Source organism: Neophocaena asiaeorientalis, unplaced genomic scaffold (genome assembly GCF_003031525.2).
Source record: "Neophocaena asiaeorientalis asiaeorientalis breed wild unplaced genomic scaffold, Neophocaena_asiaeorientalis_V1.1 scaffold395, whole genome shotgun sequence".
Taxonomy (NCBI): domain Eukaryota; kingdom Metazoa; phylum Chordata; class Mammalia; order Artiodactyla; family Phocoenidae; genus Neophocaena; species Neophocaena asiaeorientalis.
The window spans coordinates 737,162-754,358 of record NW_020172274.1 but is presented as its reverse complement, the minus strand read 5'-3'; the positions used below and the strand labels follow the sequence as shown (position 1 = coordinate 754,358).

Genomic DNA, 17,197 nt, shown 5'->3' with positions numbered 1-17,197 from the left:
CAATGGAGAAAATTGCTGGGCAAGGGGACTGTGTTGCCTCAGAATTTCAATGAGAAGTGAACTGAATCCTGCCTTTATTCTCCACCTCACAGGCATTCCATTTCTAATCCTAACTACAAGTAGCACTCCAAAACCCCATCAGTCAGTACGCATTCTTACCAGACCACAGAATTTTCACTTACCCTACTTACATCAGCCATTAATGAAAAGATTGTGTAACTGGAAGGACTACACACCAGTGCTAGGGTTGGTAGGCCAGTCTCCGCTCTAACCAGCACCATCCAGTAGAACTTCCTGCAATTATGGAAATGCTCTATATCTGTGCTGCCCATTGGCCACACGTGGCTACTGAGCATTTAAAATGGGACCCGTGTGACTGAGAAATTGAATTTTTAATCTCATTTAATATTAATAGCCATACATGGGACTCTGGCTACCCCACTGGGCAACAGAACCCATTGCATTTGTCACAGTGTTACACCTAGGCTTGTCCCATTCGCATGACAATGTAGAAACCCTTGAGGCAATTCCACCACCAATCCACCACCTCTCAACTCTAAGGATGTACAAGTGAGAAATATAGGGCCTCGTATATTTTCAAATACCTGGATTTCCAGTCTCTCCAGGTTCTCCTTTTTGCCCTGGTCCAGATGAACAACAATCACAGCAATTCAAGAAGAAATCAGCCGTGTCAAGAGTGAAGTTTTCAGAGGGGAAGAGGGTGGCAGCACCAAAGACAGAATTGAAAGCTGAGGGGTCAGGGGTTGGTTCTGCCATTTCAGCTGCTTCTGTGAAGGGAGTTTCTTCTTCTTCTGGAGGTTGGCCACTGGATGGCTTTGGACCCTTTGGCATCTCTTTTCCCTCAGACTTCTTCGTGAATTTGGTATATGGTGTGGTCTTTACTATTGTGTCCACACCAGCAACAGCCAAGATAATTAAAATGGCACAAAACCAAGAAAATATCCACATATTTGAGGCTGGAAGAAAGATATAATGGGAATATATACATATATTACAAACAAAAAGACAAAGTGATATAGATATATTCTTATATGAGAGGAATATATATACATATATGAACCATAAGAATGAACAGTATGCATAATACTAAATGATTTTTATACATTTCATATGTAAATGTATGCTTGATTCACAATGGAATATTTTATTTACTTAAAGTATTTATTGTAAGGAACATTTTGCTTCAATACTCCTTTCTGGTTGTTTTCCCAGTGTTACATGTACTAAAATATTGTTCTCAATCGTTAAAATTATCTTGCCAAAAAGCAAACATGATCTATAATAAATGCAACATGACTTAATAGCTCATATACCCTGTGGAAAACAAATATGAATAAAATCATGACTGACTTCACCCAGATTTATAGGAATCAAATACATCTGTATTAGAGGGAGATGAAAAATATTGAGCTGAATTGTTTATTTCAGCAAACTCAATTATTTCAAGAAAAAATACTGGTAAAAGAGTCCTTAAATCTACTCAGGATAATGGTCTTGTTATGAGAACAATCTTTTAGAATCTGTTGTAATAAATAGAGAGAGAGAGAATAAAAAATCATAAATTTAAATATGTGTTATGTCTTCAGATTCTTCACATGCCATTTAACTCTCCAATTCTTTGCTTTATAATTTAAGGGTTTTTCTGCAAACTCACATTTATCTTTGGATTATTTTAATGGGCCAAATAGTGGTTATTCTTATTAAGGCTTTTATCACTGTTCAAGGGGATATAAGGTTCCTGATGAAATGAAATTTTGAGAGTTCATAATATTCCATTCCCCAGAAACTCCCAGTGGTCCAGTGGCTGCTAACAGATAGCCAGGGTTAGAAATGCATGATTTCTGATTGGAAAAGGAAGGAGTGTTTAAGATAAACAGTAAGAGAGAAAAGAGAATGGAAATAAGGATAGTAACAACACCTACTATTTATAGAATCCCTACAAAGAGTAGGTGCCTCATATTCATCAATCCAATCTGTTCTCAAAACAGCTCTGCCAGGTAGACAACACTCACACTCACCTTCACAGATGAGGAAAGAGGCACCAGGTGGTTACATACCTTGTTCAAGATCACACAACCCACAAGTTATTAAGTCAGAACTTAAATCCACGTCTGAATAATATCAAAGTCTCAACCATAGGACCTTCAAGATGGCAGGGAAGTAAGATGTGGAGATCAACTTCCTCCCCACAAATACATCAAAAATACATCTACATGTGGAACAACTCCTACAGAACACCTACTGAATGCTGGCAGAAGCCCTCAGACTTCCCAAAAGGCAAGAAAATCCCCATGAATCTGGCCGTGGGGCTGACAGGGTCTTGGTGCTCTGGCCGGGTGCCAAGCCTGTGCCTCTGAGGTGGGAGAGCCGAGTTCAGGACACTTTTCCACCAGAGACCTCCTGGCCCCAGGTAATATCAATTGGTAAGAGCTCTCCCAGAGATCTCCATCTCAACACTAACACGCAGTTCCACTCAACGATCAGCAAGCTCAAGTGCTGGAAACCCCACGCCAAACAACTAGCAACACAACCCCACCCATTAGCACAGAGGCTGCCTAAAATCATACTAAGTTCACAGACACCCCAAAACACACAATTGGATGCAGTTCTGCCCACCAGAAAATTCCAGCCTCATCCACAAGAACACAGGCATTAGTCCCTTCCACCAGGAAGCCTACACAAATCACTGAACCAACCTTACCCGCTGGAGCAGACACAAAAAACACTGGGAACTATGAACCTGCAGCCTACAAAAAGGAGGCCCCAAATGCAGTAACTTAAGCAAAATGAGAAGACAGAGAAATACACAACAGATAAAGGAGCAAGGTAAAAACCCACTAGACCAAAAAAAATGATGAGGAAATACGCAGTCTACCTGCAAAAGAATTCAGAGTAATGATAGTAAAGATGATCCAAAATCTTAGAAATAGAATGGAGAAAATACAGGAAACATTTAACAAGGACCTAGAAGAACTAAAGAGCAAACAAACAATTATGAGCAACAAAATAAATGAAATTAAAAATTCTCCAGAAGAAATCAATAGCAGAATAACTGAGGCAGAAGAACAGATAAGTGACCTGGAAAATAACATAGTGGAAATAACTACCACAGAGCAGAAAAAAGAATGAAAAGAACTGAGGACAGTCTCAGAGACCTCTGGGGCAACATTAAATGCACCAACATTCGAATTATAGGGGTACCAGAAGAAGAAGAGAAAAAGAAAGGGACTCAGAAAATATTTGAAGAAATTATAGTTGAAAACTTCCCTAATATGGGAAAGGAAATAGTTACTCAAGTCCAGGAAGCACAGAGAGTCCCATACAGGGAAAACCCAAGGAGAAACATGCCAAAACATATATTAGTCAAACTATCAAAAATTAAATACAAAGAAAACATATTAAAAGCAGCAAGGGAAAAACAACAAATAACACACAAGGGAATCCCCATAAGGTTAACAGCTGATCTTTCAGCAGAAACTCTGCAAGCCAGAAGGGACTGGCAGGACATATTTAAAGTGATGAAGGAGAAAAACCTAAAACCAAGATTACTCTACCCAGAAAGGATCTCATTCAGATTTGATGGAGAAATTAAAATATTTACAGACAAGCAAAAGCTGAGAGAGTTCAGCACCAGCAAACCAGCTTTACAACAAATGCTAAAGGAAGTTCTCTGGGAAAGAAACACAAGAGAAGGAAAAGACCTACAATAACAAACACAAAAAAATTAAGAAAATGGTAATAGGAACATACGTATCGATAATTACCTTAAATGTAAATGGATTACATGCTCCAACCAAAAAACAGACACTGGCTGAATGGATACAAGAACAACACCCGTATAAATGGTGTCTACAAGAGACCCATTTCAGACCCACTTCAGACACATACAGACTGAAAGTGAGAGGGTGGAAAAAGATATTCCATGAAAACGGAAATCAAAAGAAAGCTGGAGTAGCAATACTCGTATCAGACAAAATAGACTTTAAAATAAAGACTATTAGAAGAGACAAAGAAGGACACCACACAATGATCAAGGGATCAATCCAAGAAGATATAAAAATTGTAACTATTTACGCACCCAACATAGGAGCACCTCAATACATAAGGCAAATGCTAACAGCCATAAAAGGGGAAATCGACAGTAACACAATAATACTAGGGGACTTTAACACCTACTTTCACGAATGGACAGAAAAAGCAAAATGCAAATAAATAAGGAAACACAAGCTTTAAATGATACATTAAACAAGATGGACTTAATTGATATTTATAAGACATTCCATCCAAAAACAACAGAATACACTTTCTTCTCAAGTGTTCATGGAACATTCTCCAGGATAGACCACATCTTGTGTCACAAATCAAGCCTTGGTAAATTTAAGAAAGTTGAAATCATATCAAGTATCTTTTCTGATCACAATGCTATGAGACTAGTTATCAATTACAGGAAAAAAACTGTAAAACATACAAACACATGGAGGCTAAAAAATACACTACTAAAAAACCAAGAGATCACTGAAGAAATCAAAGAGGAAATCAAAAAAATACCAAGAAACAAATGACAGTGAAAACACAACGACCCAAAACCTATGCGATGCAGCAAAAGCAGTTCTAAGAGGGAAGTTTACAGCAATACAATCCTACCTCAAGAAATAAGAAACATCTCAAATAAACAACCTAACCTTACACCTAACAATTAGAGAAAGAAGAGCAAAAAAACCCCAAAGTTAGCAGAAGGAAAGAAATCATAAAGATCAAATCAGAAATAAATGAAAAAGAAATGAAGGAAATGATAGCCAAGATCAATAAAACTAAAATCTGGTTCTTTGAGAAGATAAACAAAATTGATAAACCATTAGCCAGACTCATCAAGAAAAACAGGGAGAAGACTCATATCAACAGGATTAGAAATGAAAAAGGAGAAGTAACAACTGACACTGAATACAAAGGATCATGAGAGATTACTACAAGCAACTATATGCCAATAAAATGGACAACCTGGAAGAAATGGACAAATTCTTAAAAAACACAACCTTCCAAGACTGAACCAGGAAGAAACAGAAAACATAAACAGACTAATCACAAGCACTAAAATTTCAACTGTTATTAAAAATCTTCAAACAAACAAAAGCCCAGGACCACATGGCTTCACAGATGAATTCTGGCAAACATTTAGACAAGAGCTAACACCTATCCTTCTCAAACTCTTCCAAATATAGCAGAGGGTGGAACACTCCCAAACTCATTCTATGAGGCCACCATCACCCTGATACCAAAACCAGACAAAGATGTTTCAAAAAAAGAAAACTACAGGCCAATATCATGGTTGAACATAGATGCAAAAATCCTTACCAAAATACTAGAAAACAGAATCCTGCAGCACATGAGAAGGATCATACACCATGATCAACTGGGGTTTACCCTAGGAATTCAAGGATTCTTCAGTATAGGCCAATCAATAAATGTGATAAACCATATTGACAAACTGAAGGAGAAAAACCATATGATCATCTCAATAGATGGAGAAAAAGCTTTTGACAAAATTCAACACCCATTTATGATAAAAACTCTCCTGAATGTAGGCATAGATGGAACTTGCTTCAACATAATAAAGGCCATATATGAGAAACCCAAAGCCAACATAATTCTCCATGGTGAAAAACTGAAACCATTTCCACTAAGGTCAGGAACTAGACAAGGTTACCCATTCTCACCTCTATTATTCAACATAGTTTTGGAAGTTTTAGCCACAGAAATCAGAGAAGAGAAAGAAATGAAAGGAATCCAAATCGGAAAAGAAGAAGTAAAGCTGTCACTGTTTGCAGATGACATGATACTATACATAGAGAATCCTAAAGATGCTACCAGAAAACTACGAGAGCTAATCAATGAATTTGGTAAAGTAGCAGGATACAAAATTAATGCACAGAAATCTCTCCCATTCCTATACACTAATGATGAAAAAACTGAAAGTGGAATCAAGAAAACACTCCCATTTACCACTGCAACAAGAAGAATAAAATATCTAGGAATAAACTTACCTAAGGAGACAAAACACCTGTATGCAGAAAACTATAAGACACTGCTGAAAGAAATTAAAGATGATACAAACAGATGGAGAGACATACCATGTTCTTGGATTGGAAGGATCAACATTGTGAAAATGGCTATTCTACCCAAAGCAATCTACAGATTCAATGCAATCCCTATCAAACTACCAATGGCATTTTTCACAGAACAGGAACAAAAAATTTCACAATTTGTATGGAAACACAAAAGACTCCAAATAGCCAAAGCAATCTTGAGAACGAAAAACGGAGCTGGAGGAATAAGGCTCCCTGATTTCAGACTATACTACAAAGCTACAGCAATCAAGACAGTAGTGTATTGGCACAAAAACAGAAATATAGATCAATGGAACAGGATAGGAAGCCCAGAGATAAACCCATGCTCATATGGTCATCTTATCTTTGATAAAGGAGGCTAAAGTATACAATGGAGAAAAGACAGCCTCTTCAATAAGTGATGTTGGGAAAACTGGATAGCTACATGTAAAAGAATGAAATAAGAACACTCCCTAACACCATATACAAAAATAAACTCAAAATGGATTAAAGACCTAAATGTAAGGCCAGACACTATAAAACTCTTTGAGGAAAACATAGGCAGAACACTCTATGACATATATCACAGTAAGATCCTTTCTGACCCACCTCCTAGATAAACGGAAATAAAAGCAAAAATAAACAAATGGGACCTAATGAAACTTAAAAGCTTTTGTACAGCAAAGGAAACCATAAACAAGACAAAAAGACAACCCTCAGAATGGGAGAAAATATGCGCAAACAAAGCAACTGACAAAGGATTAATCTCCAAAATATACAAGCAGCTCATACAGCTTAATAACAAAAAGACAAACAATCGAATCCAAAAATGGGCAGAAGACCTAAATAGACATTTCTCCAAAGAAGATATACAGAATGCCAACAAACACGAGAGGATGTTCAACATCATTAATCACTAGAGAAATGCAGATCAAAACTACAATGAGATATCACCTCACACCAGTCAGAATAGTCATCATCAAAAAATCTATAAGCAATAAATGCTGTAGAGGGTGCGGAGAAAAGGGAATCCCTTTGCACTGTTGGTGGGAATGTAAATTGATACAGCCACTATGGAGAACAGTATGGAGGTTCCTTAAAAAACCAAAACTAGAACTACCATATGACCCAGCAATCCCACTAGTGGGCATATACCCTGAGAAAATCATAATTCAAGAAGAGTCATGTACCACAATGTTCATTGCAGCTCTATTTACAATAGCCACGACATGGAAACAACCTGAGTGTCCATCGACAGAAGAATGGATAAAGAAGATGTGGCACATATATACAATGGAATATTACTCAGTCATAAAAAGAAATGAAATTGAGCAATTTGTAGTGAGGTGGATGGACCTAGAGTCTGTCATACAGAGTGAAGTAAGTGAGAAAGAGAAAAACAAATACTGTATGATAACACATATATATGGAATCTAAAAAAAAGTGGTTCTGAAGAACCTAGGGGCAGGACAGGAATAAAGACACAGATGTAGAGAATGGACTTGAGGACACGGGAAAGGGGAAGGGTAAGCTGGGACGAAGTGAGAGAGTGGCATGTACATATACACATTACCAAATATAAAATAGCTAGCTAGTGGAAAGCAGCTGCATAGCACAGGGAGATCAGCTCAGTGTTTTGTGACCACCTAGACGGGTGGGATAGGGAGGGTGGGAGGGAGACGCAAGAAGGGGGGGGATATGGGGATATATGTATATGTATAGCTGATTCATTTTGTTACACAGCAGCAACTAACACAACAATGTAAAGCAATTATACTCCAATAAAGATGTCAAAACTATAAATAATTAAGAAGGAAAAAAATTATAAAATAAACAGCCTCAACCCTTTCCCACAAATCATGTGACATTTATAAGGGTGAGATTAAAGAATAATAAATCCAAGTGTAAGATCAATGAAACAGCTATGGAGGAGACAGATATAAATCAAAGCAGATGAGAAGGGACAAAGGATGCTGCATTTCCAAAACACTATAAAGATCCAAAAGTGCTAATCTTCCTTCAAGCTGTCTTTGCTACCATATTCATCCATTCAACCAATATTAACTGAGTACTGACAGTATTACAAGCACTGAGAAATTATATGTGGTAACATACAGTAATACAGAATAAGCCATGGCCTGTGCCCTCTGGGAGTTGACAATCTAGTAGGAAAGTTGAGAAACAACAAAAGCAAAGAGGAAAGTGTGAAGGGCAGATGATAATAATGCATCTCTCCAAATACAGATCCCACAGCCCCACTCCCCCCATCTCTGCAACACTGAGCACATAAACAAGGTTACTATGCATCAGTAAGCTAAATCCAGCCCCAGCCAAAACCAGACAACACAGATATTCAGTTTAGATATAAAATAACTCAACTTTCATCAGTTCATACAATTGCATTCAATGAAACATTCATTTGTTCAACAAACATTTACTTAAGCATCGAAGAAGTGTCAGGTCCTGTGCTGGGTCATACAATATATAGACAAATAAATCGAGCCCCATCCCTAAGGATCTTGTCTGCAGTAAACATTCAAATATCCAAAGTGCAAAGTATGCAAAGTGGAATATCGGTAACTTTTAATTTTCTTACCACTTTGCTATAAAAATAATTTGAGCTTACAAAATGTTGAGTGTTAATGCTCTAAGGCATTGTTTATGTTCTCTTAAACAAAATGAGGTTATATGGGGAAAAAACCGTGTTTTTATTCCTTACTAAAACATATCTGTATTATTCTTCTAGGCACACAAAGTATTTTTGATCCTGAAAACATGGTGTGATAGCCCCTTGGTAAACCAGTCATGAGGTGGCAAATAAGAGATAGCTATTGGGATGGGGAAGGGAAAGGAACTAACACTGAGATCATGACAGACATTTTCTAAGCACTTTGTAATTATTATTACAATTACCTCACACATGAACCATGCAAGGTAAGATTTACTATGCCCACATAATGGATTATAAAACTGAGGCACGGAGAGGTTAAGTAGCCTGCCCCAGATCACAGTATTAGTAAGCAGTGGAGCTGGGATTAAAACCTAAATCCATTTGACTCCAAAGTCATCCCATGTGCTCCCCACTGTGCTGTGCTGCCTGGGGATCAGTGAGTGATCAGAGATGCTGCAGAACAAACTGAGTTAGGCCCTTCAAGGAGCTCAGCCTGAGGCCCTTCAGTGGAAGAAAGTGGGACAAGAAACGGGAACCTAATGGGAGACATGAGGAAGAGGAAAGCTAAGAAGTCTGGCTCTGACCGTGGAACATATTAGTGTGGGGCAAAGTTACAGAAGGGAACACAGCCCATCTGACAAGAGGCTAAAGGACCACAGAAAGGAATGAGGAGAACCAAGTAATATTGTGAAGGTGCTCAGTGTTCCTATTGGAGGGTGTGACTTGTCCTCATAAATGTCTTCCTTGCGTTGTAGCTTCCTGCTTCCCAATTTAAATACAGATATTAAAGGATAATGTAGTCAGTACCTTAAGACTATGATGAAGCTCCCCAAGAACTTGGAGATGAAGCCCTTTTTAAAACAGTAGAGCAAGAGTTGATAGCAACCTGATTGATGGTGTTTATATATTATTTCTTTTCATTTGGATTTTTTCATGTTTGTGTAAAAACACAAAAACTTAGCCAAACAAAACCTCCACAATGAGTCAAGCAAGTAAGGGCTTTTGACCAAATTTTAAGTCACTAAAACAATAAGACATGACTCAAATGCTAACTCTGAAGTTTAACACAGGTATAAATCTTAACAGAGGGCTTAGAAGTAAAGATCTAAAAGGAGACTGAGGTCCCCAATAAACCTAAATACAGTAAAAGCCCTTTTACCCCTCCTGAAGTTTGCCTGGACTGTAGGCATTTCAAGAGCAGAAAGTTAGGTCTCTTTTGTTTCTGTGTTCCCAGTGTCTAGCATAATATGTATCTCATAAATGTTTGCTAAAATGAAATGAAGTAAATGTAGTAGATTGCATTATTGTCTCCAATTTTCCACCCTTCCCTGTACTCACACTCTTTGATGAGTTTTGCACTGCCTCCCACAAAAGAAATGATGTCTATACTCCAGCCCCTTGACTGAGTTCAGCCATGTGACTTTGGCCAGTAGAATGAGGTGGAAGTGACAGGATACCATTTCCAAGCCTAGGTCTCAAGAGGCCTTATGGGCTTCCACTTGCTCTTGCACTTTGGCCATTGCCGTGAGATGGATATGCATGGCCGACCTTGCTTGTCACAGAAGGAGGATGAGAGACACATGGAGCAGAGCTTCCCCAGGTAAGCTGCCCCAGCCCAACTCAATCTAGATGAAAGTCCACAGCTGATCCACAGATGTGAGTGAGCCCAGGTGAGACCAGTTGAGGCCAATCTAGATCAGACGACCCTCACTGATCCCACAGACATGTTCCAGTCATCTATTGCTGTGTAACAAAGTACCTCGAACTCACTGACTTAAAATAACCATTTTACCATAGCTCATAATGTCATGGGTCAGGAATTTGGGTCTAGATTATTTAGGTTGATTCTTCTGTTCCAGGAGGCATCAACTAAGGTCACTCAGCAGTATTCAGCTGGTGCATGGGCTAGTCTGGAGAGACTTAACTACAAATCCAATGCCTTGATAAAAATGGGGGAAAAAAAGCTGAGCTCATCAATCACAATCATCTCCCTAGCACGTTAGTCTCAGGATTGTCAAATTTCTTCAATCAGACCTCAGAGTTCCCAAAGAGAGTGTTCTAAGAACATGGAAGCTACCAGTCTACTTAGGCTGTACCTGAGAAGTGGCACAGCAACACTTTTATTGAATTCTATTAGTTACAGAAGTCACAGAGGCCAGCCAGGCTCTAAGGGAAGGGCCATAGACCCTATCTCTTAATGGAAGAAGAGACAAGTAATCTTTGGCCATCTTGAATCCACCGCAGACACTCAAACAATAATTTGTAAGCCATGGAGTGAGTCTGGGAAAGTTTAGGCAGCAAAAGATATTACCAATAGTTCCAGCCTCTAGCCTAACACTATATTTGCTACCATTGAGACAAAAATGACTAAGCAGCCTCCAGGCAGCACCATCTTTCCCTTTCCCAGCAGCAGGTATCCTATGTACTCCTCCCCCTTGTCAATCAACCCCCATAGTCTTGGACGTTGCCCCCGTTGAAAGTTCTTAAGCAGAAGCTGGGCCACGTTTTGTTGAGATGCTACTATAAAGAAACTTGAAGACTCTTCAACCTTGAATGCCCTGTCTAACCTTAAATACTATGATGTGGTTTTATAACAGTAGACATTTTATCAATATATGAAAATGAGTTAATACCATAAAATTGCATTCTAAATACAGGAGACATTACATTCCTTCTAATGGTGTACTCTTTCTTCTCTCTCATTAAGCTAGTGCCCATGCTTGGGAGGATGTTCTTTAAAGATTCATTAGTTTTTTTCCCCAAAATAACTGAGGTATTTACACCAACTTAATAATGTATATTTGTAAGATGACTGGAAAATTTTATGTTGAGGTTAAGGCCATGGATTATAAATAAATTTAATAACTGACTAGCAAGTAATATTAGTAAAAGGACTGAAAGCCATTGGCTTTGTAGACAGTGAGTCCTGAGTACAAGATTCAGATCTTCTATTTACGAGTTGTTTGGGAGCAAGATATTGTACCTCTCAAAGTCTAAGTTCCTTTTTTTTTTTTTTGCGGTACGCGGACCTCTCACTGTTGTGGCCTCTCCCGTTGCAGAGCACAGGCTCCGGACACGCAGGCTCAGCGGCCATGGCTCACGGGCCCAGCTGCTCCGTGGCATGTGGGATCTTCCCGGACCAGGGCACGAACCCGTGTCCCCTGCATCGGCAGGCGGGCTCTCAACCACTGCGCCACCAGGGAAGCCCTAGTTCCTTATTTTTTTAATAGAGATAATAATAGTAGAGACATATTTTACGGTTGTGAAACTTAATGATGTAATGCATGTAAAGCTCTTAACACAGTGCACCTGGTGGTTACTGTTGGCTATTATTTTTAGTGAGGATTAGAGCTAATGAAATTAGCCAGAAATAGTATTTTAAAGCAGTGACAAGTATTTCCTATTCTCATATTGTACCAGATTGGCATTTGGCCCCATTTCCATCCCTTTATATGCTCTCTCCTTTATCTCAGGAACTCAAAGCCTGAGAACTACTTGTCCCCGAATCTCTTGCCATTAGGGCTCCAGTTCAGTTTCTGCCAGTGAGAAACAGTTGCATGGGATGTGGAAGACAGAAAGGAAGCAGAAGCCATTATACTTCTGCCGGCCGCAGCTAGTGACCGTATGGACTTTGGCAGAATCGAAGTTTTGCAGTGTTCTCTGGTACAACAACATGATTTCTTGCCCTGGTTGTGTAGCTGGCTGTGACCATCACTAGCAAAGTCTTAATTCTCTGAAGGCGGGTGACAAACCTGACAGCTAGTGTCAGCCCTTCCTGCCCTGTGCTCCTTCCCCTTCAATGACTGCATGAACACCTAATTACCTGTATCAAATCCCTTTCTGCCTTACACAGCTACAGGGGTCCCAGACTAAATCCTACTATAGTCTTCTTCTTCTCCCTTTACTTTTACTTCCACTTCTCTTATTATAAACTCCCAGCCTGCCTGCCTTAGCCCATCTTATATCCAATCCTACATTCTCTTTTTTCTTAACCCAGTCACTCCTCATCCATCCACAACATCTTAATCTCTTAGAAATTAGCTGGATCCAATTATATCCCAAAAGATTTTGTCAAAAGATCCTCCCACAATGTTCTGAGCCTGCAAATACATCATCCACACCAGTGATGCATCCCAGTTGCATTCTTGAATGCTGACTCCAGTATAATTATAAAGACTTTTGAAATAATTTTAGGCACACAGATAGGTATGGATATGTTGTTGGGCTGTAACAGTGATGGTCTTTTTCGACCTTTTGTAGAGAATTCTTCCCTTCTGACACTTGTATCATTATATAAGATTTTAAGATGGACTTTTATGTATATAGCATTCCTTTCCTATGTGAACAGTTACTTTTAATTTCTCACAACACTTCATTATGAACAATATTCCATGCTGTGTTCCTTCTCATACCCATGTTTCACATTCATTCATTCTTTTATTAAACACCTATTTTGTGTAGACACATTATATGCAGGAGTCGTAGAACAAAATATCTGCTCTCATAGAACTTACATTCCAATGAGAGTAATAAATATCTGATGGTAAAAAAAAATCCAATATTTCAGACTGTAATAGTGCTATGGAAGAAATAAATAGGGGTATTTGATAAAGAGTGACAAGGAAAGATCGTTTCAGACAAGTGGCTAGAGAAAGCGTATCTAAGGAAGTGATACTTAAGTTAGGAAGGCCTGAGGAAGGAGCATTGATGAATCAGAGCAGCCAGTCTCAGGAAGAGCAAGGAGAAGAACTTTTCAAGCAGCAGGAACCAGGTGTGCCCTTGGTACTGGAGGCCTGACCATATGGAGTGAGGAAGAGAGATTACTGTCATGGTCACCCGGGATGCACTTTGTAGGGTGCTGTAGACCATCATTAGGATTTGGGGTTTCTTCTACAAGCTTTAAGAAGTCACTGAAAATTAAAGCATGAGCGAGACCCTGGCTTCTGTGTAGAGGATGGTTGCAGGTAGATCAAAACAATAAGCAGTAAAAGCACATGGGAGCTGCTGCAGTCCAGGCAATAGGAGATGAGGGTGGCTTACAACAGTTTGTTGATATTAATTCACAACTAATAGGTCAACCCATTCTGGAAAACAAGTGTTACTTTAATTTTTATCTGAAAAGTGCATCTTTCCCCAATGTTCATCACAGTGCTGTTTACAATAGCCAAGACATGGAAGCAACCTAAATGTCCATCAACAGATGAATGGATAAAGAAGATGTGGTACATATATACAGTGGAATATTACTCAGCCATAATAAAGAATGAAATAATGCCATTTGCAGCAACATGGATGGACCTAAAGATGATCATACTAAGTGAAGTAAGTCAGATAGAGAAAAACAAATATCATATGACATCAGTTATATGTAGAATCCCCAAAAATGATACAAATGAACTTATTTACAAAACAGAAACAGACTCACAGACAAAGAAAACAAATTTATGGTTACCAAAGGGGAAATGTGGGAGAAAGGGATAAATTAAGAGGTTGGGATTAAGGTATACACACTACTATATATAAAAAAGGTAATCAACAAGAACCTACCATAGCACAAGGAACTATACTCAATACTCTGTAACAACCTATATGGGAAAAGAAGGTTATGAGGAAAAGAGGAAGTTTTATTAGAGCCTGAGCCCCAGTCAAGAAACGGGATGACTTCAGGGCTTGTTCCTAGGATGTCGGCAGCCCCCTGTGACCTTTCCGCCTAAACAAGTAACCAAAAGTGGAGCTGAGAATCGAGAGCCGCAGACAAGTGAGATCATTAACATCACACTCACTTCAGGCATGTTTACCCCAAGGAAGAAGGTCCCACAACAGAGCATATTATATAAGGATGTCAGGAAGAGGAAAACAGGGAGGGCCAGTTGCTGCCACTACTTCCTTCTCCTTCCCCGAGAGCCACATCCATCGAATAATCTCCTCTTTTCCTTTTTAAGGTGCCTGCTGTTGAGCTCTCAATGCTATGCAGCCATAAGGGTGAATTAGGGAGAATTTCTGAGAAGCTGTTTTCTCTTGCCTGGTTGCTTCCAGCAAACTCAGGCAGGCCTCCTTGAGCTCAGAGTTTGAGTTCACAAATAAAACACCATCAAAAGGAAGGAAGAGAAACTTTGCAACTAGAGATTCCTATGTCCCACTTTATTTTTTAAGGGCAACTCCAGAGTGACTGTGATCAGCTCTAATAAGGCTTGCTCATCCCTTTGTGTCAAGAGATGCAGCAAAAGCATCATAATTTCCGTTATCCAGTGGGAGACTACTTCTCCCAGGGTGTCAAAATAAGTGAATCCATTCCAATTTTATTAAGCACATTGAATATAACATTACCTTCTGCCCAGTTAAATGCTTCTTGTATTTAACAAGTATGCAGTAAAATAAAAACATATTCTCATCATTTTTCAGTTAGATAAAAGGGATTAGCTTTGGTTCAGAGTCTAACACCATTGAAAAAAAAAAAAAGTCCGGCAGCAAATGTGGATGCTTTTTTCCTTCTCTGCATGCCACCACTTTTTCAGTTACACCTCTTCTCCGCCCACTTTGTGTTAAATCCAGGAAGCAAAATGTTCTAAGCGGCAGGCGAGGCCCATGGCACAGAATTGGGTGCAGAGAAGGAATCGCATTCAGGAGAGCTGGGAGCAATCAAGCTAAGGCAGGAGGAAATAATCATTCAGGCGAGCAGCTGGTGGAAAAGCCAACTCGACCCACACGGATGAGCAGACAGGTTATAAATGTACTTTAATTTAGGCATGAAAATAAGCCCTGGCCCCAGATCTCCAAAAACCAAAAGAAACCTTTAAGAATGGAATTAGGCAAAGGCAAGAATGAAATTCTTACTACTCTGGTTCATCTTTGTTTATTTCCCTCACAGGGATTCTGAGTGTGTCTGCTGTAGTGGTTTTCCTATTTTATGGAGAGAGAGAAAGGAGGTGAGAAAAGGGACAGTGTGACTGGGTGGGTAGACAGTGAGCCACTGATTGTAAAACGCAGTGGATAACTGTGTGTGAGGGGTGGGGGGATGGGTACATGGGACTCTCTGTACTTTCTGCTCAATTTTCTGTAAACTTGAAACTACTCTAAAAGATAAAGTCCATTGATTAATAAAAAGAAAAAAGCAATGGGGCCCAAACATGATTGATTTGTTCCCTTACTTGTTTATTAGCCGGTCCTGGTGGCAGTTAATAATCTATCGAAGTTGCTGCTAAAAAACTGAATTTAAAATTTACCTATGCCCATGATATATTTTTGTTAAGTTTTGGCACGTTAACAAAAATCTATGGTGGAGCCAAACTGGCTTCCATGTTAGAAACTTTCTTCATGAAGCAGAGATTTCACTGAAATTTTTCAACTTCCTTGACATAAATTATTTAGACACCCATTTCAATAAGTATAACCAAACCTAAGCAAACCACTTCACGTTTCTGTCGACCAAGCAGAAGGTCTGTCGTGGGTGTTCCTCAGTAGGGAATTATTATGGAAAGGAGTGGAAGCCAGCTCACTCGTGCTCCATCAGGTCCACCCGAAAATTAGCCAGAGGTACCCTGATGGGGAGGTTCTGGACAACCTTGAGGATACAGAATCTAGCAGATTAGAGGGTTTAAAGAAAAGAAGTTTGTAATAACCTGTACTGGAAAAGGATCTAAAAAAGTATATAGATGTATATGTAACTAAATCACTTTGCTGTATACCTGAAACATCGTAAATCAACTATACTTCAATTAAAAAATAAAAATAAAAAAGCAAGGACAAGGAGTTTGTCTTTGAAGCAAAAGGTATTTTTCAGATAACGTGATAGATGAAAATTTTCATCACTAGTAGCTTACCTTCTGCTGGTAGCCTTGCTTCTCACTGTTGAAAGATTAGTGTTGATCCTTTTATCAGCTTACTCACATGGTCATATGTAGGGAACTCAAATATGAAGTAAATCTACTAAAGATATGGCATGAAATAAATGCTTTATTATACAAAAATATTTCCAATTACCAAACTTCTATTTGTCTTCAATTTCTGCAGTGTTTAAGATCTCCCTTTTTCTAAAATCCAGTGTTCCAAACTTATTCCAGTGCTCTGAATGTCTTATAAACAAACATTAGAAAAGTAAAACGTTTGAGGATGCCAACAGACATTACATATATCCCAAAAGATATCAGTTCCTATCCTGCCCACCTGAATCCGAACTAGTAACAGCTGTTTAGCATCTTAGATCAAGGCAAGAGCAGGCCCCATAGAAACATTTTAATCATAAGTTACTAAGAGAAATCAATCTAGGCCTATAGGTAATGGAGTTGGTCCTTACCCTGCCTCTAAAACATTTCCAAAAGTTTTTGAAAAACCCTTAATTACTTCCCACCACTCATAAGGTCATTGTCACTGACCCATACCATTGACCAAAAAAAGGCAGGAA

The 17,197-nt window shown here is 39.0% G+C and overlaps 1 protein-coding gene across 1 annotated transcript in view; it reads right to left on the bottom strand.

Annotated features, from left to right (window-relative positions):
• OTOL1 (otolin 1) overlaps positions 1–16,898 on the bottom strand; it is a 32,933-nt gene extending 16,035 nt beyond the window's left edge. Inside the window, exons 1-2 of the mRNA XM_024763626.1 lie at positions 16,617–16,898; positions 606–977 (exon numbers count right to left, since the gene is read on the bottom strand). Coding sequence (XP_024619394.1) covers positions 606–969 — 364 coding nt within the window. The 5' untranslated portion in view covers positions 970–977; positions 16,617–16,898. The remainder of the gene's footprint in view (positions 1–605; positions 978–16,616) is intronic.
• Positions 16,899–17,197: the final 299 nt, after the last annotated feature.